At 38.7% G+C, this 23138-nt stretch overlaps 3 protein-coding genes across 9 annotated transcripts in view; 1 reads left to right on the plus strand and 2 right to left on the minus strand.

Annotated features, from left to right (window-relative positions):
• Window positions 1-5293: 5293 nt before the first annotated feature.
• On the minus strand, window positions 5294-10887 carry LOC136677187 (NADH dehydrogenase [ubiquinone] iron-sulfur protein 3, mitochondrial-like). The gene is made up of 7 exons (XM_066654641.1): window positions 10729-10887; window positions 8925-8987; window positions 8639-8736; window positions 8324-8473; window positions 7687-7812; window positions 7462-7581; window positions 5294-5600 (listed from the first exon to the last, which is right to left on the minus strand). Exons 1-7 carry the CDS (start codon window positions 10781-10783, stop codon window positions 5439-5441), a joined length of 774 nt encoding a protein of 257 aa, XP_066510738.1. The 5' UTR covers window positions 10784-10887; the 3' UTR covers window positions 5294-5438.
• Window positions 10888-11710: 823 nt separating this feature from the next.
• On the minus strand, window positions 11711-19786 carry LOC136677307 (phosphatidylglycerophosphatase and protein-tyrosine phosphatase 1-like). Of its 2 annotated transcripts, none has more exons than XM_066654819.1 (4): window positions 19674-19786; window positions 14431-14511; window positions 13650-13841; window positions 11711-12708 (listed from the first exon to the last, which is right to left on the minus strand). In XM_066654819.1, exons 1-4 carry the CDS (start codon window positions 19719-19721, stop codon window positions 12571-12573), a joined length of 459 nt encoding a protein of 152 aa, XP_066510916.1. In that variant the 5' UTR covers window positions 19722-19786; the 3' UTR covers window positions 11711-12570. The 2 variants fall into 2 exon arrangements, with proteins under 2 accessions (XP_066510916.1, XP_066510915.1); XM_066654818.1 differs by lacking the exon at window positions 19674-19786 and adding an exon at window positions 14656-15085 and having other exon boundaries at window positions 11720-12708.
• The window catches only part of LOC136677305 (CUGBP Elav-like family member 1), a 37229-nt gene continuing 32891 nt past the window's right edge, over window positions 18801-23138 (plus strand). For all 6 annotated transcript variants that reach the window (XM_066654812.1, XM_066654814.1, XM_066654813.1 and 3 more), the window contains exon 1: window positions 18801-18936. The gene's annotated coding sequence lies outside the window, so the exon portion shown is untranslated. The remainder of the gene's footprint in view (window positions 18937-23138) is intronic.

Consider the following 23138-nt stretch of genomic DNA (forward strand, 5'->3'; position numbering starts at 1 on the left):
ATCTTAAATATACCATTACCAAATCATTACCAAATGTTTGTACCAAAACTTGCATCCTGACAGACTACTTAGAAACATCATGACTGTTAAGACCAAGCATGTCAAACAGGATTTCTTCTGGAAAGAGACTGGTATTTTTCCTCACTCCTTGTTTACCTCATGAGAGCTAAAGTGTAGCTTTGATTCTTGTAGAGTGGAGTTCTTACTACTGTGCATCCACTAGAAACCCAGGTCAAACATCATTCATGCTTATACCTACTGTATTAATAGGAACATAACGAAAACCTATCAATTCAACTCCCAGCAGAACTTTGAGGTCTGAGAACCAAAAAACAGAATCCATAACCAATAAATGTCATTTTGTAATTGAGAAAGCTGTGATTAATATTGAGAGTTATAAAAACAGGTTTTTAAAAAGAATATTTCTGTATATAATAGTTTATATTAAGTTTAATATTCTTGAAAAATCCGTTTTCGTTTTCATTCGTTTCACTCACTTTCGCCTCCATAAATTTCTCGCTTTTGACTTTTGACGGTGTCGGGATCTAGTCATTGGCTGCTAAAGTTAAGCAAAATGACTCTAAGCCTCTATGAGGAACTGTGCTTACTAAAGATTGAGAAAGAACTGAGATTACTAAAAGACATAATCGTGAATTAATATGCCGGTCGGTCTTTTTCCAATCAGGGTAAGATTGCCGCGCTTTCGCTGACGTGGCCGGGTGTGCAGAATCAGCAAGGGTGGGCGGGGCTTAACTTAAGCAGCCGATGATTGTCTAGATCCCGACCCCCGTCAAAAGTCAAAAGCGAGAAACTTCTGGAGGCGAATGCGAGACTAAGAGAAACGAAACCGAGAAAAGGCGGAATGAAAACGAAGACATATTCTTCAAGAATATTAAATTTAAAATAGAAATTATAAATTAAATGTTATATATTTAATATTATATTAAAAATTATAAACAGAAATGTTCGAACCTGTTTTTATAACTCTGAATATTAATGACGGTTTTCTCAATTACAATATTACATTTACTGGTTATGGATTCTGTTTAGAACCAATTTTGACGCCATAGGAAAACACCTTGACTGGATGATCACAGAAGTTTGATATCACAGTACAGAGGAAAACCTGCTCAACTCTTCAGCTGTAAAGAGGTCAGGCAGCTAACTGTTGTATGTTCAGTGCTATGTCAGGCTTTAGATGTAAGTGGATATCTTAATATCCACTGTCCTTCCTTATAAGAAAGGAGTAGAATCGAAAATCTCCTAGATATTCACAACCTGTTGAAGATGTAGTCAATATGTCCTGCCACTATGTCCTAACACGTTTGGACTCCAAGAATATGCATGCCGGAAGGCTGGTTGTAAATTTAAGAATTGTCTTTTTAACACAGTATTGCTGTTCCACATTAGGTTTGCAACACTGCGACACCTCCCCAAACCTGTCAGTGGGTCAGTATTGTTTTTGGACAAATAAGAGGCAAGTAGGACCCAGCTGTCTGAACCACTTTCAATAAGTTCCATGGCCCTCTTCTCACCACTTACTAATGACTGCTAGAATAACCCATCGGTCATCTGGGATGACAAGCACATCATCTTCAATCTGTCAACTAGAGAGAGGTCATGACACGTGCACAACCTCCACATACTGAAAAAACTAGAAGTATAACTTCTATACAAAGCCTCCTATCTGCTGCTTGTTTCTGCAAGATGTGAAAGTGAACACTAAATTGTATTTGGAAATTTATAAGGTAAGTGCCTGTTTTATTTGGCGCAATCAAATAAAACAAATTGTTCTTAGCATCAATTTGGATTAATGTTATGTGGAATAATCTAAGAGGTCTGTATTGTACAATTTTCTCCTTACCATAAACACATATCGTCGCTGTCCAAAGAACATGTTTTTCTTTGGGCACTGATCATGTTACATATTTCTTAATTCATCTTCTGTAACTGCTTCATCTGGATACAGGACATGCCCAACGACAGCAATAATCTGCTCACCCATAGGAATCTACCCCTCAAATGAAACAAAAAGAATTAAAAGAAGCTAAAATGTTGTTGACATAGTCTGCACTACCGTCAGGCTGCAGCCCCCCACTCCCACGCCATTGAATAACTTGTAATTCATTCATTCATTCATTATCTGTAAGCGCTTATCCAGTTCAGGGTTGTGGTGGATCCAGAGCCTACCTGGAATCATTGGGCACAAGGCAGGAATACACCCTGGAGGGCGCGCCAGTCCTTCACACACTCACACACTAACACCTATGGACACTTTTGAGTCTCCAATCCACCTACCAACATGTGTTTTTGGACAGTGGGAGGAAACCGGAGCACCCGGAGGAAACCTACACAGACACAGGGAGAACACACCAACTCCTCACAGACAGTCACCCGGAGCGGGAATCGAACCCACAACCTCAAGGTCCCTGGAGCTGTGTGACTGCAATACTACCTGTGCGCCACCGTGCCACCCACAACTTGTAATAATAATTGTAATAATCTGTCCCCTTACCACCCCATGGAAAAACTAAACTGAGTACTTCACACCACCTACCTCCTCACCCCAGTCCCAGGACCTTAAAGATTTGTGGCACTTGTAGCAAGGGCACAAGTTTACAGTTTCAAAGTCATGCCACAACACGCAATGATTTTGAAACTGTAATCTTAAGGTAAAAAAATTACATAGTGTCAGCCACAGATGCTCTGCTCACAAGTAGATGGAGAGTCTGACACCTTGCATTAAACTGGACTCAGCGGCCTAGCATTAAGATTAGCTATTATTACATTATTATTATTATATTCACACTTCCATGTATCGTTCTGTTTTTGCTTTGGTACTGGTCCCAGGTGAATCCCCCTTCTACGCGTCATGCTAAAATAGCAGGCTTGTACTTGTCTTGTTGGGTGTCAGTCAAATTTCCTTTCCTGCAGTAGTAGGCAGTTCTTGCTTGGTCTTCAGCCTGTGAGCATGCTGAACATAAACAAACCAGAGACGGTGTTTCCACACAATCATAGACGATTATGCACTGCACTGAGGGCAAAAATAGAGGTCCATACTGATGTTTTGCACAGCACCAGTCGTTAAACAATATTTTAAACAAAATATCACTTTTTACTACTACTACCATCCAATTTACTGATTTTTTTCTTCATTAGTTTACTTTGTAACTTGGATTAGCAGATACTTTTAATCTGGCACAATGGCAACATTTTCAAAATAATCATTTTATATCAGACCTGCTGACTGTATTTCTCACTGTTGTTGGTAATATTTGTATTATTACATTTTCCAGAATAAAAGTCTCAGTCTAAAATCAGTTTGAGGAAATTCATAGATAGATATTGTACACAGGCAGTAATCTGAGTTCATCCCCCTACCACAACCCTTTTTGTTGCAGTAACACCCTCTACTCATCTTGAAATGCACTAGATGTTGGAGGATGTCTGTGAGTTTTTACTGCTTTCAGCCACTAGAGCATTATGAGTTCAGGTGTTAGATGACTGGTACTGAATCAAACATTACTTCAGCTCTTATGGTGTTTGGAGACCCACCACTATAGAGGCTTATACACCTGTTGGAGATTTTTTTTTATATCAAGACTCACACCCCGATAATTGCTTTGGGACAACCCTCAGCACAGCGAAACCTCTGTAAAATGAAGTCAGACAGGCAGAAGGATTAGTGGCTGAAACAAAACTCATGGAGTACTGGAGGTCTTTTAGATGAACATTTTGAGTGATGTTGCCACCTGCTGGACATGTGTGGACATTTTCACACAAGTCTATGAAGTCCACCAGCTGCAACTTTATGATGTAGGCCAGCAGGCATTTCATCATTATATGGAACAGTCACTTCTTCCAGTGTTGGCACATGAAGCACTGTGTCTCAGAGTACATCCTGACCTATTGCCCCTTTGCTATTACTGAGTGTCTTCACTATCTCCATCGCTGTCTGGTTCCTGTCTCTTCCCAATCTCAGAGCTGCTGCCAGGGGCCATTAGCAGCCAGCTTCCCTCCATTAGGGCCTTGTACTTGTCCTTACTTATCTCAGAGCCAGTTCAAGCCAGTGTCACCTACACATCCACTCTACAGTTTCCTTCCCTGAAAGAAACTGACTTTCAGTTCCTGTAACTTTTACATTAATTTAATCTTCTCATGGCAAAACTGAGTCTGGAGCCTGGGTGTAATGTAGCAGCTCATATCAAACATTCACCCAGTCACTCACACTTGTGGACAGTATCTTTTTATTTATTTATTTTTAATGTGACACCAATAAAACTCTGGTTCTGTTGCACCTCTTGTCTGTAATATACACTTGTTCTATTCTGCAGTGCCTTAGGAGTTAACATAAGTTAGGATAATTTGTTCATTTGTACATGTGTAGAGTGTTTCAAACTGTACAGTAGTTTTGCAACAACTTTCTGTTGTGGAAAGCGCTATATAAATCAAATTTGATTAGTTGATTACAAAATAAATGTTACTATTTTAGTATATATGTAACGGGTTCAAAGACTCAATAGCAAAAAAAATTATCTATAAGCATTTGGTTACTTAGCAATAACCAGTAACTTACCAAGACTGTCATTTTGTATAATAATGTAACAAATAAATCTTCAAAATTAAAGGCGGTGCATGCATATAAACAGCAAATGTAATCAATTATACAAAAACCACCCTTAAAGCTTTCACAGTAAAAAAAAATCAGTTTTTTCTGTCTGCTTGGTGTAGACCTCACATTGGTCGTTGAGCTCTCCACGTGGCATTTCTGACCTTCTTCTTACTCAACTAGGTGCTTCTGCTTGAGGTGGTGAAACAGATTTCCCCCTTTTGTTCTTACAAGCATCTTGAACATGCTATTTCCAGGGTTTGTTGTATATAGTTACTGTCCAATGAAAACCATGTATGTCCAAAAATAGTAACTATACTAGTAACTAGAAGGTAAAACCCTTGGATATGAAAGAGCTGCATCGTCTTGTTGTCACTACTGGACATGTGGTACACAGTATTAATGGATTTTCCTGAATGAATACATGTCTATGTCCTGTATGTTCATGCCTCACTAATTACTTCTACTATACTTGATATACTGAACAATTAGCAACTCAGATTTTGACTTTGTATAAATGAAAATTAATGTGTTCTCTACATACATACATATATACATATATAAAATAAATAAATATATATAAACACAGACTACATGCATTACATGTTAGCATTATGGTTTTTGTCAAAGCTCCCCCCCCAATCAAATAAATTACCCAACACAACGGTTTTAAATTAACTCTTTATTATGATGTTCGGGATGTCTCCAAACAAATGGCTGAAATACCGTCATGAAAACGTGGTCTCATATTTACATAAATATGCTAGCAAGCATGATGGGAGGTCTGTGTGTTAGGTGTTCTCCTACAATAGAGTGAATATAAAGGGGTTTACTTTGTAGGCTTGTCTCCAGCTTCTAGTTTGGGAGCATCTTTGGGCTCCCTGTAAGCAGGAAATGCTTCCCATGGACTGTTCAGGTCAAATTTCCGGAACTCCTGTGCAAGCTCCACAGGCTCTGCAACCACCCTCTTCACTTCGTCATCATAGCGCACCTGATAGGAGTACAACCAGAAAAGTGTTGTGTTAGTTTTAGTGTTAGTGTTACTGTCGTTAGTGTTGGGCAGTAAGATGGTAAAACGCTATGCAAAATTATTGGAAAAAAAAGTTGCCTGTGTTTGAAAATGATGGTAATGAAAATGTTTATTTTTTTATTCATTTTCTTAAACCGCACCCTGAACTCTTCTGAATAGCCAATCAGACCTACCAATGTGTTTATGAATTGTGTGGAAAAACTGGAGCACCTGAAGTAAACCCTCACAAATTTGGAGAGAGCACAACCAACTCCTCAGACAGTGATCTGAGGTGGGTTTTGAGCCCAGAACACCATGCCGCCCAGTAATGAATGTGCTGACATACGAATGCGTGACATACCTCTATTCCTAAATAAACGAGCATCAACCTGTAATTTGGAGTTGTAAAACAAGAATATCCCGACAAACTGCCCCACTTTGCTCATAGTAAGCCACAGCTAGTGATTGACCGATATATTGTCCGGCTGATTAATCGGGCCGATTTTTGGCATTTTTTATATAATCGGCTGATATATTAGCGCAAGAGGCTGATATTAACACAATGCGCCTCTTGCGTCCATTTTGCCATCTTACAGGCAGACGTCATTGAGCACAAGTACAGGAGTACAAGCCTCCAACCAGTAGCTGCATGACGTCTCATCAGAGAAAACGGTATGAATTATTTTCTCTTCTTCAGCTCTCACTATTTGTTACTGGCTGCTCTTTGTAACATACACTCAATCTACTATCATAAATGACTGAGTTAATAGATGTAACCTAGAAACCCAGCAGTATTTAGCCTCGATGGCTAATGTACCAAATTAAAGCTTAAAGTCACTGATTTTCATTGATTTCATCATTTTATATATAATCCCACTGATAAATAAGTATTTTTGCTGTTATTGGAAATTGTTACAGAAAAATATTAGTGACAGTACATATCATACATCAGTCGAACAGGCAGACTCTCGGGATCATGAGGATATAAACTAGAATGTAGTACTAAGGAATTAAGGCCAAAAAAAATAAGATAATCCAAACTTCAGGTTTCTTCCTCATCAATGACAAAACCGCTGCTTCTCGAAGCCTGAAGAGCCCACAAGCGGCTCACACACGAAGTTAGAACAGCAGCGCTTACCTTATCTTACCTTACCTAGTCCTCTTAAAACGAGACTAAATCGGAGTCTCTCCATCAAACCATTTTTGAGTAATCCTCATGTTTGTGTCAAGAGTACTGGCCGAAAAAAAAATATATTAAAAAATTTTTAAAATATGATCCCCGTAGAGCCATGGCACACCTACTGCCGCGTAGCTTGCTCTCAGCTTTCCAACGACATGTCAATCAAGTTGGTAGACCAATCGGGGGCAGAGATATTGTGATACGCACCCAAGGAGGAGGGACAAATACACAACAGAGCGCATATTTTTTCAGTGCCTAACAGACCCAGACACCGCGAGAGAGACTCAAACTGTTCTGTTTGGCAGCTACAAGCTCCACAAACAATAATCAAGTCAATAAACATGTTTCAAAACTTAGATGTCTTTTACTAGTTACATTTCACCCACTGAGGACATTTAAATGCAGCCCGGGTGTGGGGGAGGTTGCCTTGCTCTACAGCCAATCAGAGTGCAGCTCTCGCCTTTTAACGCGTCAGATATTTAAAGGGACACTACTTGGTGAGAAACAAGTGTAAACATCAGAAATAAACTCACTACATCAGAATAAAACACGCCATAACTAAGGTTTTTACTGTTTGGTGAGGGGTAAATAGCCACTTGGTGAGGAACAGGAGAGGAGTTTCTCATAGAAATGGATCAAAGCTGGAAATTTCCAAAAATGTACCTCTACATATCCAGAAAGTGGGAAATCTTTTCTGAATGGATGGCCTTCAAAACCATAATCTGTCAGGATTCGTCTCAGATCTGGATGATTTGCAAAGAAGACTCCAAACATGTCCCACACCTGAGAAACAAAATTGGAATGTGAAAACCATAATGCAAATATTTTAATCTCTGTGTATAGGACATGTAATACTTTAAGGGGGCAAAGTATGAGAATAGTATTTACCTCTCTCTCATACCAGTTAGCGGCTTGATGGACAGTGACAGAGGAGTCAACAGGGGTCAGCTCGTCTGTATAGGTCTTCACTCGGATGCGAGAGTTGAACCGCAAGGACAGCAGATTGTACACAATCTGAAGAAGCATACATAGGTTTTTTTAAAGCTTGCTACACAAACACCACATGGTTACCAATATAAATCAGAGGTGATTCACTTTCGGTTTCTCAGTGAGAACAGGACATCATAGATTTTAATTCTGACAATGTCACAAATAAAGTCAGTAATTTTCAATGCTTTACCAGTAATTGAAAAAAAGAAGCATGAGCAATCACTCCACTGTCCCACTAGATTACAAGAACCGATCTGTGACTGACACCCAAGATCTATCCAAACCCTGGGTTGTGATCTATTACACCACTATCAATAACTGAAGTGACCCTGATATTACTCGCAAACTAATAGGTTGGATAAGCACTAGTTTATATAAAGAACATATAAAAAGAACAAAAACTATAACAAAATTATACCATGAAATCTAAGGTGATGGCTGAAGCACAGTTCCGTCAATGTCAATACATTTTTCAAAATGTGAGAATTGCATTGAGGAATTGGTTGTCAGTTTCCAATTGTAGTTGTTTTCTGACCTCAAAACGGTTTTGCCTAGTGGGCACATCCACAGCCGTCAGGTCTGTCATGTTGCGGAACTGAGAATTGGTGTGATCTCGAAGGAAGGTCAACACAGGTATAACTCCCTCTGGGTGGATCATAACTTCCAGCTCATTGTAGCAGGTAACCTGAAAACATATGTTATTTAAATTCACAGGGAAAATGACTGAATATATAAAGTTGAGCTGTTTATGAAAGATGAACTCACATTTTCATCTGCTATAAAAGATGGACAAATCTGTGCTATTCTTGTGGCTAAAGCACAGTGAACATAGTTTGCCGGTGGACATTACCTGAACTTGTTGCACGTATTTGGGAAGAATTTCAGCAATGTATTCCCCAAACTGGGAAAGCTGGTTGTGAGTGACTGCATCTTTGGGCCTAACCGTAGCTGAAAAAACACATTACATTAAATTAAAAGCTAGTCAGATGACCTGAGATTACCTTGAACTACACTAACCTCATTCTTAAGGCTGTCACAACTCCAATATAAATCACTGATATTCAATAACTAGCAATATGCAATAACATTAATAATATAAAATATTTTCAGACTGGGAGGTCCGTTTACCAACTCACGTCTTGTCTCAGATGTTGTAGTTTCAGACCGCCTCTGGACCAGTGCAGCACTCCGACTGGCAACTAGGACATATTGAGGCAGAAAGCAAATATTAGCAATCAGAAAACTTGTGTACTAACAACACAGACTACAATATACATAACTATAAAAAAGGGTTCATATAAGGTCCAAAATAAATAAATAATAAATAAATAAATGCTCATTTAAATTTTTTTTAAATTCCCTTATATTTTCACTACCCATTAAAAACAAATACATCGTTTTGCATTGAGAATGTGTATAAATCAAGCTTAATGCAACTAAAAAGCTAAAAACCTAATTTATCAAACATTCCTGAGTGCAAATGGGAGTATAAGGGCAAGGAACACAGTAACTTCCTGCAGTTTGGAGGACTGCTTTAATTTTATTATATAGTCAAAATAGTCAACAGACAGACGTTCGAAATATTAACAATAAAAAATAGTGCTAAAAATAATAAAAATTAAAATGTCAATATCAATTATTACAGTAAGATAACAGTAACTGACTTCAATAGATATTTTAGGTAAGTGTAAATGTATGTGTTTGTGCAACAGAATGCAAATAAAGCGAGACCAATACATACATTTAGAGAGGCAGACCACGTTGCAGACGGACACACAGATGTGTCTACCTTCAATTATTGTATTATTAAATAAGGTTGATACTTTGTGCTGACCTATGTATTTCTTGCTAGAACCACTACTATTATTATTATTATTACTAATATATAAGGGGTCCAGGTTCCCCATATTTTACTAAATGCTTTTTGATATATTTTTTTCCTAGAGCACCTGATCTTTCCAGTGACATGTGACAAAAATACATCTTTCCAGTATGAAATATTAATAGAATTGCTGAACTTCCAGCTTGAGGATGACTTAATAGCAGTGGCTGTGAGTAAAGGTGTAGGGTGATTTATAGTGCACATTGCACTTGTTTTGTTATATTCTATAATATCAGCTGACAAATTTTGGCTGACAATCCTTAAGATGACTTGCAAATTATCTGATTCATCAAAATGACATTTAATGCTATCTGTAAGAAAAAATCCCTAATGCCTTATAAAGGTCTTAATGTAACCCTAAAACATTTTTTCTCATTCAATACACAAAAATAAATAAATACGCATCTGCTTGTTTGAGACTTTGAAATGCATTAGTTTCGCAGCAGAAATACCCAGCCATAATGCTGACTACATAGTGCGCTCATGAGTTATCTTTTACCATATAAAAACCAAGCATATGCGTCTACTTCATATAGATTTAATTAAGTTAAGGATAATCCAGCCACCTCTGTTCATTCAACTTCATTACTGCAGCACAAACTTTGACATTGCTTACAGAAAATCATTATGTTTCTGTTGCAAGGATAGGAAACTGAAATAATAAAAACTACAGAAATTCTTTTTTAAACAAATAAGGTTGGCATGTTGGCGTGAGGAAGGACTGCTTTCTGGTTGTTTTATTCCACTCAGAACAATGGTACTTAGCGGTGCTAAGCAGAAGATATGAAGATGCTCGTTTTCAGAACTGCGCCCCAGGTTGCTGCTGTGAATCTGAAGGTCAGTTAATGTGTCTTTAATGAAATAACAGCTCTGATAAACCGCGTCGCGTTAACGAATGTATCCGCTGACTCCATTTAGCCTCGGCGCTAAGATAAAGGTCACCGGTTATAAACAAATTTAGGAGAAGACGGCAGCTGAAGAACCACACAAATAAGTTTAAGCGTATACAACACGAACTTGTCGTGCACGTTCGTTGTTGTGATTTATTCCGTTCTTACCGTTCAAGCTCCTACTAATTCCACCACGGACGAATCTGACCAGAGAGGCCGCCATCTTCCCCAGCGCTCAGCTCTTCTTCTCTCACAGCGTCAGGAATAGAGCTGATGTCGCCGCCATCAGGCGAACACCAGAGAAAAATAAAGAAATAACCGCACACCGGAATAACTCAATGCTAGCCATATTCCTCTCATTTATAACCCGCCTCCAGTGAAAATCAGTGTTTTGAACTGCTAAACCTTGTTAACATGTCCCTGCCTTTTTAATTTTTTTTTTATTTATTTGGTCCGCTAGAAGACACACCATGAGAGGGATAAGCATTCAATGTTATGTCTGAGCAGTTTGAAATTTATGTTCGAATCTTAAACTGGCTAAGAGCAGACAGATGACATAGAGCTCATTCCCTCCTTACTTTTTTTGCCTCCATTTCAAAAACGAAAGTGCTTTTCCCTCTGCTTAGAGCCTGAAGCATCATAGATAGATAACATTATATAGGGTGACCAGACGTCCTCTTTTACCCGGACATGTCCTCTTTTTTAGACTTAAAAAAAATGTCCGGGCGGAATTTCACAAACGTGCGGGATTTTGTTTTTCTAGACTTTACATAGAACTTCCAGAAGCGTCTCGTTCACAAACTAGTCCCGCCCTCCCCTACTCCGTTTGGTTCGCTTGAGTGAGAAGGGGGCGTGGTGAAGTAGCCTAAAATCTTCGGATTGGACGGTCTGACTCTAGAGCGACCGTTATTGGTCGATAACCTTCTCTATAAACATTTAGTTGGTCAGCCTGCAAGTCAGTAGTCGTCCTCGTCAGCGGCTGTTTAGTATAAACCCAAAAGGAAGGTGTAAGGCGAAAGGAGCATAAACGATGGTTCTACAAAGTTCCTTTATTAAAACCCTGAACAATTTAAGAAGAATTTTCTATATTGGTAACATTATCGTTTTTTTAAGTGAGTAGTTTATAGTCTCTTCTGTTCTCATTTTCACTATATTAATCAGTACACATATTTCTCCATGCAGTTGTTTTGCTCTATTTAACCTCATAATTGTGTTCTCACAAAAATGCAGGTCCAACACTAAATGAAGGGACTCAGAATAGGACGCAGAACAACTCTGAAATGTCTGCATAAGATGCTGCACAATATTAGAATGATCTGAATATATCAAGTTTTCTTTGATATTGTTAAGTCAAACCTGATGTCATTAAGTTTGTTAGACTAAGTCCCTATCATGTGAACCCACATTACTTCCTCCTGTTACAATGGCAGTGGTCTTAAACTCAAAATGTTCCAGCCAAGAGCAGTTCTGTGTTGTAGAAGGAAATTTAATTAATCCACTTCATATTCATCCAATGGAGAGAATATACGTAATACTAATTCTTTCTTTTAAATTGTATTTGGGACTACTCTAGTAATAAAACAGGCCATCAAACTGGCCCATAGTGTATTATCATAATATTAATTACAAAAAACAAGGTCAAACTTCACTAGTGTAACCCAACAAGATGGACATAGAATGAAGATGACTGACATTTCTGGCAGTGTATAAAGATCTGGACTACAGAAAATATTCAGCTTGAGAAAATCTTCAGGTTTAGGCTTCATGTTAGGTCTGTTTGGTATTCAATGATCATCAAAGGATTCTCTAACCAAAGAATCAATTCTCTATTTGAAAAAAGCTGGTAAATAGGAAAACAGCTTAATTTATTTGTAACAAAGTGTTTTATATGATATCAGACTATACATGATGTATTTTCACACTTCTTATTATTAATTCACATCATTCTGCCTATATACATAAGTTAACACATCAAAATGAAAGCCTGCTGAACAGAAATTATATTCAGTATTATACAGAGTTTGGCCCTGAACCACACACTTGTTGGTGGTACTTCTTTAGCATGTCCCGCTGAGCGGAGCGAACAAGAATATGAGGCCGGACTGCTGCCAGCATGCTGCACGCCTTCTCTGGACTCCAGCAGTGCATCTACACAAGAACAAGAGGAGAGAAACACATATGGAGCTGAATACAGACTGTAGTTGGATTTACTTTATTATTTTATGGGTGAGACATAGTTTCTAGAGTTGAGAGAAATGACTTTGATTTAGCTGCACTATTTGAATTGTTATTATACTTACTTATTTAGGTTCCTCTAAAAAATACATTTACAAATCCAATACCCTTGTTTACTTATGATCAAAACTGGCGTATTACATTAGCCACAATCTACATATGAGACCACTGAGGGAAGGCAGGAAGGTTTTGCATTCTCTTCTCACCCTCCTAGACCTTTTCAACCGATATGAATCTGATATTGTCCCATTTGCACAATTCATTTTGAATTGCATTTTCACAGACAGACTCTGGAACCATAAAAGTTTGTTCCCACCTGGAATTAAAGAATAATAAGCTCTTCAGCAATAACCATGGCATGTCAAAGCACATAGTTAACCATTATCCAAGATCTGATTTGAAAGCAGAAAATAATAACAAGCAAATACAAACAAGTAAATGCTCAGTATGTTTGTTTGGCCAGCGCCTCAAAGTATATATTTTTTTATTCTCTCAGGCCTGGGACCATATTTTAAAATTTTCTGTTTGAACTTAAAAAGACAGAACTTGGTATCCTTTACACATGCATATCATATGTCACTATGATCTGAACCCAGTGGATTACATGCAAACCGTGGCTGAACCATGACACCTTCCTGACCCTACCAGTTTATCTTTGTCTCTGGCACTGTCCTGGTTAGCACTGACAGCAGCTCTGTAAAGTGACGCAGCCTTGGTTCCAATTAAAACTAGTGCAAAGGTGGGATGGTTCGCTGGATAGCACCAACCCTGAATAGAACTAGTTCAAGAACCAGAGTTCATTTGGTTGAAAAAGCCTTTTCTTTCCTCCCTCTCCCTGTTAATCTGTTGCTCACCCTGATGAGGTATGCTGCAGCCATAGTGGCACTGCGAGAACGCCCTGCTTTACAGTGGATGTAGACGCTGTGTCCTTGCTCACGGTGTTTGAGAACAAATTCTACTCCCCGGTTAATGTGTTCCAGACTGGGAATGCCAGTCAGATCCACTGTACAAAGTCTGATCTGCTCAACACCTGCTGCTCTCCATTCCTATAAAAACACACAAAAACTTGCATAAACATACTAACAGACGACATACTGAAGCCAAATCTTATTTCAAAACATTAATTTATCACCAACCCTTCACAGAAATTACTGTGTTGTTCAATTAAAACAAAAGTAGGTTGAGTATTTAACTACTACTAGTCAAGACTTGATCCAGTAAATCAAACCTAAATGTGATTGTAAATCACTGTGTTCATGAATATGTAATTACTAAACAAAATTAGCCTAATAACTCAGTATGGGTTATAACCTCACCGTTACTCAGATGCAACCCTAATCATAAACTGTAATCGCAAACTTATCATAAACAACATTCTAACAAAACCAGTGACACTCTTCTCAAAAAACTGTTGTCTGTGAAAACCACAGACTGATCTCATCTGTCTGATCTTGTGGACATCTTCAGCTGTATTCAGGCAGGGTATGTTTATGCGTTTTGGAGAAGAGTGGAGGTAGTGGATTGTTTTTTTATTTTTAAGATTTTGAGATTAAACACTTCTGCTGATGCTCAAATTTAGGTTTGTTATTATACACTTATTATCGGGGGAGACTTGTACTGACACCAGTTACTCACCTCCTCTGAGTTACAGAAATACTTTGTCTCATACTCTTCGTTCATGGTTATCACTCCTCGAACATTTTCCATTTGAACCAACTGTAACAAGTAAAAGGAGACAACGATAAAAAAAAAATAAAACACCGGAATATGAAATTATTTCTTGGGCCGTTTAGTCCCAATACGCCTCTCGGTCTAGAATGTTCTGCAGTAGGACAGTTGGACAATGTTTGGGACTCTCACCTCTGTTGTCATTGATCTGAACGGCAGAGCACCGAGAATAACCGTTTGGTCCACGCGGCTAAACCACCGTCTGGATGAGATCTTCTCCATCACCACGTTGTAGGCAAGCGTGGGGTAAAATAAAATCCTCGCTAAAAGTCCTGACATGGCTGATGTTATTCTAAAGCAGTACATGCTTCATAAACCCTAGACTGCCTGTCATTGTGAGTCCATTATTTTCTTTTCGGAGTGATTCTGCTTCGACTACCGGCACATCGCCATCTGAACCGCGAGCGCCTCCTTCTGTCGAGGAGTGGGCTATTCCCATAAACCAAACACCGATAAGCCATAACATTAAAAGGATCTCATTGATTAGCTCTACTATATCGGTGCACTTTATAGTTCTACAGTGTAGATCCAGTGTGACCCACCCTAGTCCGTATATTGCTCTGGATACTTTGTTAGCCCCCATTCACTCCGTTGTTCAATGGTCGGAACCAGGACCACAGAGCAGGTATATGGAGCCCCTAAGTTGACATGGTGGATGTTTTTAATGTGGTGGGCAACAAAATAATATAATTAATTAATTGTCTTTAACCGCTTATCCAGTTCAGGGTGGCAGTGTGTCTGGAGCTTAACCAGAATCACGGGGCACAAGGCAGGAACACACCCTGGAGGGGGCGCCTGTCCTTTACAGGGCAACACACACACACACTTTCACTCATACCTAGGGACACTTTTTAGTCACCAATCCACCTACCAATGTGTGTTTTTGGACTGTGGGCAAAAACCAGAGTACCTGGAGAAAACCCACAGGGAAAACACACTAAACTCCTCACAGACAGTCACCCAGAGTGGGACTTGAACCAAAAACCTCCAGGTCCCTGGAGCTGAGTGACTGCGACACTACCTGCAGCAACACCGTGTTGTCCAAATAATAATGAAACCACAAAACAATATATTGTGATTATAATATTTTGAGGCCAAATTATATATTATGGCTTTGGAATAATATTTTGAGGCCACTAAATAATATACTGAGTTCATGAGATAATATATTGAGACCACAAAATAATATACTGTGGGGAGTAAATAATATGTTGTGGCCTCAATATATTATTAAGTGGCCATGCCTTATTAAAAACAACCACCATGTTACCTTAAGGCAGGGGTGGGCACTCTTGTCCGCAAATAGCAGGTGTTGTTGCTGATTTTTGTTACAGCCAACCAGGAGGTCACATGATCAGTTGTTTTACTGAGATCAACTAATTAAAGGAGTGAAATCAGGTGTGATCTAGCCTGAATGGATTAAAATCTAAAATCCAGCAGTCACACTGGCCCTTTGTGGATAAGATTGCCGACCCCTGCCAGCAGTGCCACTTATGTGGTGTTGGTGTGTTAGTGCATGTTGTGGTTGTGAGTGGATCACACAGCAGTGCTGCTGGAGTGATCCTGGTGGTGAGTCTAGGTGATATAAATGCAGATTTTAACAGTTCTTTTAATGGCTGGTGTAAGCTTTAATATCATTATTGTAATATATTCCTTGTATCCACATTGTATGCCAACTATATAATGTTACATTATCATGATGGCTGGACCAGTCACTCTTAAAAAGAATGGTTTTTCAAGGGTTCTTCATGGAAGACAATGGTTCTATATAGTCAAGAACATGTTTAAACGATTGCATGTTTAAACGATTATTTGCATCATGAAAACAAACTTCAGATTGAGGTAAAATGTTTGTTCATTCATTCATTTTCTGTAACCGCTTATGCAATTCTGGGTGGTGGTGGGTCCCGAGCCTTCCCGGAATCACTGGGCACAAGGAGGGACACACCCTGGAGGGGGAACCAGTCCTTCATTGGGAGACACACACACACACACACACAGGCCTACTGACAACTTTTGGCTGTTTCTCCATACAAAGTACAAACTTGGCGAGTTAGACTCGCGAGTACAAACTCCCAAGGATGCTGTAGTTGTTATGTAATTGGAACGCCGGCGTACTTGAGTCACTGTCTTCGTGGTGTGAAAATTTAATAGTGCTGAGGTTTGTGCAAAATGCATTCTGGGATATCTGTCTCTCTCAAGTCTACAGAAGTCACGTCCTGGTGCATCCTCGATATTCCTGGGTGGAGCAAGAACACATCCGGGTATTTGAACTGTACTTAACTAGATGTGGACTTTTACATGGAACAGTACTTGGGCTGAGTCTGATGTCACTTGTTGCACTAAAAGTACTCATGTTGATGCTTTATAGAAACATTTTCAAAAAAGATTCTACATAGAACCATTTACATCACATTTTCCTTCATTCTGAAAAAAAAAACCATGCAAATAGTTCCTGTGGTGTTCTTTGTGCTATATAGAACCTTTGTCCTTATAGAACAACCATTTAAGGTAAAAACTGATTCCCAAGAGCATTCGAACCCAAGCCAAATAGGGAGTATAGGGCATTGATTAATGCACTGATAAAACTGAAATTGATAGTTGGGAGCACCAAATTCTGTGTAGTATGCAGTACTAAGCACCCATGAAGTAATTTTCCCTTAAGTATATTGTTGATTTCACCAAAGTTTAGACATTGTGGAGGACTGCATGTATTAGAGCTCTACTTGGGACTGGGTTTGAGTTGAGTAAATGCAGAATGCTTAAAATATGGAACCCCAAAATATCATGGGTTTTCATATTTACCTCTCCATTTTATTAAAAAAAATATTTTTTTAATAATTTATTTGATAGTGTAACACTTGTTTTTTTTTTTATATTGAAATCGGATTTTTTTCTTATGTTAAAAAACAAAACTTATACATTCATAATTCAAGATTAATTCATACATTTATTTCTGTAAGTGCTTATCGAGTGCAGGGTTGTGGTGGGCCTGGAGCCTAACTGGAATCACTGGGTGTAAGGTGTGAAAACACCCTGGAGGAGGCACCAGTCCTTTGCAGGGTAACACACTCACACGTTCACTCACACTCATACCTATGGGCACTTGAGTAGCCAATCCACCTACCAACGTGTATTTTTGGACCATGGGAGGAAACCAGAGCACCGAGAGAAAACCCAGGTGGACATGTGGAGAACACAACAAACTCCGCACAGACAGTCACCCAGAGCAAGGCTCGAAGCCACAACCCCAGGACCCTGGAGTTGTGTAACAGCAACGCTACCTGCTGCACCACCATGCTGCCAAACATATACAATTATTTTTCTTTGCAAAACAGAGTAAATATATTTGCAAAACCATGGCCTTTTTATTATTATTGTACCACTTTTTTAATCTCACTGTTCTTTGCTTTCTTGTTAACTATATTATGTAATTGATTCACTAAACTGTTCCCTTTCAGATCCACAAAATTATTATTATTATTATTATTTTTACATTTGTAACAGTAACTCATTTTCACCATTTTCAAAACTCTACAATACCATGGTTGGACTCTACTCCTTTATACCTGCTGTGTTATAAAGGCAGTCTCAAACAGGTGAGTTAATCCAAGGTTTCTGATGTCATAAACCCAAAGAAAGAATCCTGCATGGAAAGGTTTTTGTTTGGTAAGTGGCTGATAGTTGGGTAGAGATAGAGGAGTGGATATGTTCATATTCATAGAAATGTTTTTTTTTTCTCTGCATATTGAATGAAAGCAAATTTGTAGAATTAAATGTAATGCAGCTTTAGGCACTGGAGGTTATGTAAGTAAAGTGTAATTTGTTATACTTAAGAACAGAGATGTTTTTTAGGGGTTAAACCGATGACCACAAGGGGACATTTAGAACAAAAAATAATCAGTGAATCAGGTGGTGGTTTAAACATTAAAAGGGACAAATGGAAGGAATCGGTTCTTTGAACTGAACCGAACCCTGTGACAAGCTTCTTTGAATTTTATTGAGTTCAATAACCACGTGACAAAAGAGTCCATTGTACTCGTTTGGGGGGAGGACCGTTTATAACCAACGTCGAATATTGCATAATTTTATATATTGCTGAGAATACATCGGAAGGAATTGTAATTACTGAATAAAATGTATTATTGCATGTGTACGTTTTGTGAAGAGGAGCTCAGTTTGATTGAGTTTTTCGATAGTGACTCCACCCCGCTCCCCTCTGAGATGTGTGGATGGTAAATGCAGGAAAGCCAGCCATTTTGCTCTGTCCCTGTTAGAAAGTGGGCTGTCGTGGGAAGACGCTCTCAGTAAAAACAATAATTAGCGGAAAATCCCACCAGTAAAAAAATAAATTCCCTTATCTTGGTGCATGCATTAACCTAATCCAAGTCATTTGAAAGGGGTGCAGCAAGGGTAAGTGTGCTAAACGTTTCTCTTCGTTATAATGTTACCATGCGCGCTTTCAGTTAGCGCACCCTCCAGATTAGCTACTTAGCTCCACAGCTAACTTGTTTACTCTCTCTCCCCCTCTCATCACTGAAAAACTAACGTGCGTCACTGGGAAAGGTTTAACATGGAGCAGAGAGAGAAACTCTTGAACAAACTCCCCACACTAAGAGGCACTAGGAAACATCCAAGGTTGAAATATCTTAGAAAACATCCATCCATGAACAAGTTTTCCACATGTTAAGATTTCTGCTTGTAAACACGCTTTACTGGTTAAAATACCAATATTCTTTCCACAACATATTATTTTACCTGTTTATACCCTTTATCGGAAAATCTCAGATGCTGTGAAATGAAACACTACAGGAGCACGCGCATTTCACTGATATTACATTTGAAGAGAGTAACTATGAGTCTTAATATGTGCGAAACGTGGTGTCATGTCCCATGAAGACATGTGAAGGGTTAGATTAATGTCACTCAAAGCAGTTCTTTGTGTTAAAAACACATAATTATCCTTTCGGCAGAAGAAAATAACTTATGTTGGAATACTTGGAGAGAGTGTGACCTTTTACTGGGTCGATTTTAGTTCGTTCACCCACACTAATCTATTTTCAGCAAAACCTTCCCAAAATCTGTTGATTTGCAGAATTTGCTCTATAGGAACAAATGCGTTTTTAAGCCAGTAGGACCTAGCTACTTACCCGGAGATAACATAGGTTTTTGTTCAAGATTTCGCTTATTTCAAGCATTATGGCCGTTGTATAAATTACTCAGAATTGACTCATTTCAACGGTGTGCATCTAGGTAGGAGTGGCTTGAGGAGCCAGAATGGACGTTAACTTATGTTGCGTTTGAGGTGAAACTAAAAGTTCTTACAAAAACTGACACCAGCCAACTTCACCTTCGGTCTTTCCAGCGAGTCTGTAGGAAATGCACGGTCACACTTAGCTTCAGCCCTGAAAATCGATAGGAAAGTTAGTGAGCGGTAGCTAATTCTAAAAGCTAAGCCTTGCGCTCTTGAAGGCCGCTGCTCGTTACCCCCTCACCCAGCCGCATCGATCGAAGTGTTCTTGTTCCTTACACGCCAAAATCCAGAACTAATTCAGTTAAACCGTAATGCAAAAAGACGGATAAATGAGGTCAGTGAGTTAATTCCCCGTTGCTGATAACCGGTCGGTCCCTCGGTGTATCTTGTCGACTGTCGAAGCTAGCTGTTGGCTAACACAACTCGCAATACAAATTTTAACCATTACAGTCTACGATATTACATCTAAAATCAGTAGTGCGTGGTGCTTATTTATTTATGTATTGCTTCTCAAAAAATGTTTGTCGTTAGTCTTTCCCCGTTTCTGGTGGCGTTTATTGTTGGAGTAAACCGAGAGGTGGCAGTTGTCCCTGGCCTAGTCCAGAAGGGCCTTGTCAACATATGGTGAAATCTTTAAGTACACCCTTCAGTGAAAATCAAGTTTATAAGCTTGTCAGCATGTTGGTGTGGTGGTAATACGATAGAAAGCATAATGAGCAAAATAAGCACTCCACATCATGGCTGAGAATATGTTCTTTCAAAGTGCAGTTTTTCAAAGAATCTCAAACAGGCAAATTCAGACAGCCAGGGTTTCCTATGTCATAAACATAACAGACCAGTCTCACAAACTTTCCTGTAGGTGCTTTTGAACTTTTTGCCATGTACACACTACATGACTTTCAAAGTCTCCAAATCGCTATACCTTTCACCCTATGCAACTAGTTTTCATGCAACTGAAAAGTTTTAAGTGGTTTTGGTTTGCATAGTACATAACTGACCAGCAACATGCAGTCATGAATTGTAAGATCTTATTAACGTCTGGTCTCCAGAAATATTTTGTCATGAAAACACAAGCAAGACACATTTTTTCCTTCCCAAATCCTTATTGAGCAACTGGTTTTTGTACTGAATTGCAGCACACGTATGAATAAGAAAGTATGGATGAGAAAATGGATAAGGACATGCAAGCAACAGGGATTTTCTTTTCTGCCCACAAAGTTGGAGGCTTTATTTTTATTTCAGCTGTATAGTCTTACACAGTGAAATGAAGCTCCTCCAGAGCCATGGTGGTGCAACACAAAGCATGTGCATGATAAATACAGAACTGGACAAAGAGACTTGGGAAACACCGTGTACTGTAGAGAGACAGATTAATTTCATGTGCATAGGTCTTTTTCTGCTGAAGGAAGGAAAATGTGTAAAATTGGTCTTGGAAAAAATGGTTCAATGAATAATTAAGTTTAAACATTTCCCTTATCTGTAACACTTGCTAATTTTTATTTATTTATTTATTTATTGGGTTACAGGACTCATGTTAAAAGTAATTCACATTTACATCCTAGTCATATTAGCCTATTAGCCTCTATATAGATCATGATCTTTTTCCCCTATTCTTTTAAGGCATTTTAAATTGGTCTGCATAGCAACTGTACAAAGCAGATGGCTAAATGCATTTGATCACATATAACCATCCATTATTTAGTCCTTCTTGGCATGTGATATAATTTTTTATTTTTATTTTTTCACTATGCTTCAGACTGCTGGGTAAATTTAAGGTACATGTATGAGAACACAAAATAATGCAACATTTTCATCAGCTGACTCTATTTATGCTTGAATAGAACTTGAAATATTCATATTTAAATGAGCCTCATCCTGTTAAAAATGTAAAGGTTCAGTTCCTACTGTGTGGAGATCTGTTGCTTGCCATATTCTTCAAATGACACACACCATGCCCATGATTCATGAAAAAACCACCCACCTCCCCTTAACTTCTCACAGCAGGCCAGAAAGCATCAGGCCCTGTTTAGTACACAATGTTCATTCTTGATTTGTCATTTCATACAGTGATATTACAGTACATATATTATTTATGCTTAATATAAACATAGCATCTTTTAATAGTACAGATCGGTAATGTTTTTTGTTTTCTTTTTCTCAGTTGAAAGCTTGTATTGTGGAGTAGATTTTACCTGGCTGCTACATCATTTGCATTCAGTTAAATCTTGAATTAATACTGTACTTTTATGAATTTGTCATAAACTTGCCACACATTTTGCCAAATGTTTTTAGTGACATGCATGTGCTGTGTTAATTATAGCAAAGGCACAAAAATGCAAATTGAATTGGGAAATTGATAATGACTTCTAATTGCATTTTAGATTATGAAGAAACTATATCTTTAGATTAACAATTAAAATAATGTAAAATAACCGTCACACTTGTTGAGCTGATGTTGGACTCCTACCTTGTAAAATTTGGTATGCTGTAGTTGAAATGTTCTGCAACTGTATCGGTAACACATCTTGTCAAATGGCAAAAGTGCTAAAAATACTGGGGTAGACCTTAGGAATATAGGTATCTGTGCATATATGCAATGTTGCATGGCATATTGAATATACATCAAGACAATATACTTCTTTTATTAAGCTCCTTATATTTAAGACTTAATGTCTATGGCAGCAGACCTCCGTTAACTGCATTGTTGCCTAATTGTCTTTAAGGTCAACATAAACATAGCACAAAAAGTACGGAAAGTTGTTTGGTAGATTATTTCTTTGTTGTAAAAATGCTTCTTGGCAATAAATCTTATACCACTGGAAAGCCTGTTAATTTCCCTTTTAAATGGTGCCACATTTGTAGAGAACATGCATTTGTGGGATGAGCAGTAGAGCTGAGTGTGTGGGTTGCACCCATGAAAAATTAGCTAAATCCTCTCTGCCAATGCCAAACAGCTTATTCTGCTGTTGCTATTGACACTTGTTTTGAGCTTCCGGTACCCCGAGGTGTGGGCATGGGCCCTGCTACAGTGGTCAATAGGTGGCTGCTCCAAGAATCAGCATGCCACGTTCGACTGATCTGGATAGGGCCCGTACGATACAGCAACTTCAAGCTGGAGTTCCGCAAAACCAAGTTGTGGGATTATTTGGAGTGAGCCCTAGTACCATCTCCAAATTGAAGGCCAAGTTTCATATAACAGGGGATGTCAGAGACGGGCAGCAAAGTGGGCATTCCAAGAAGACGACACCCCAAGAAGATCGTTTCCTTACCCTGTCAGCACTTGGGTACCGTAGTCATCTACAGATTTGCAGTCAAGGTTTGCAGGATAACGGCTGTCTGCCCAGACAATCTGGAACAGACT

The sequence above is a fragment of the Hoplias malabaricus genome, chromosome X2 (genome assembly GCF_029633855.1).
Source record: "Hoplias malabaricus isolate fHopMal1 chromosome X2, fHopMal1.hap1, whole genome shotgun sequence".
NCBI lineage: Eukaryota > Metazoa > Chordata > Actinopteri > Characiformes > Erythrinidae > Hoplias > Hoplias malabaricus.

Excerpts from the sequence above, each read along its gene's own strand:
- LOC136677187 (XM_066654641.1), bottom strand. The coding sequence starts at position 10,783 with ATGGCGGCCTCTCTGGTCAGATTCGTCCGTGGTGGAATTAGTAGGAGC. Across the intron at positions 8,737-8,924 it reads TACAACATCTGAGACAAGAC|CTACGGTTAGGCCCAAAGAT; the intron begins GTGAGTTGGTAA and ends GTGTTTTTTCAG. Across the intron at positions 7,813-8,323 it reads CTAGGCAAAACCGTTTTGAG|ATTGTGTACAATCTGCTGTC; the intron begins GTCAGAAAACAA and ends ATGCTTCTTCAG.
- LOC136677307 (XM_066654818.1), bottom strand. The coding sequence starts at position 14,829 with ATGTACTGCTTTAGAATAACATCAGCCATGTCAGGACTTTTAGCGAGG. Across the intron at positions 14,512-14,655 it reads TCAGATCAATGACAACAGAG|TTGGTTCAAATGGAAAATGT; the intron begins GTGAGAGTCCCA and ends TACTTGTTACAG. Across the intron at positions 13,842-14,430 it reads ATTTCTGTAACTCAGAGGAG|GAATGGAGAGCAGCAGGTGT; the intron begins GTGAGTAACTGG and ends GTGTTTTTATAG.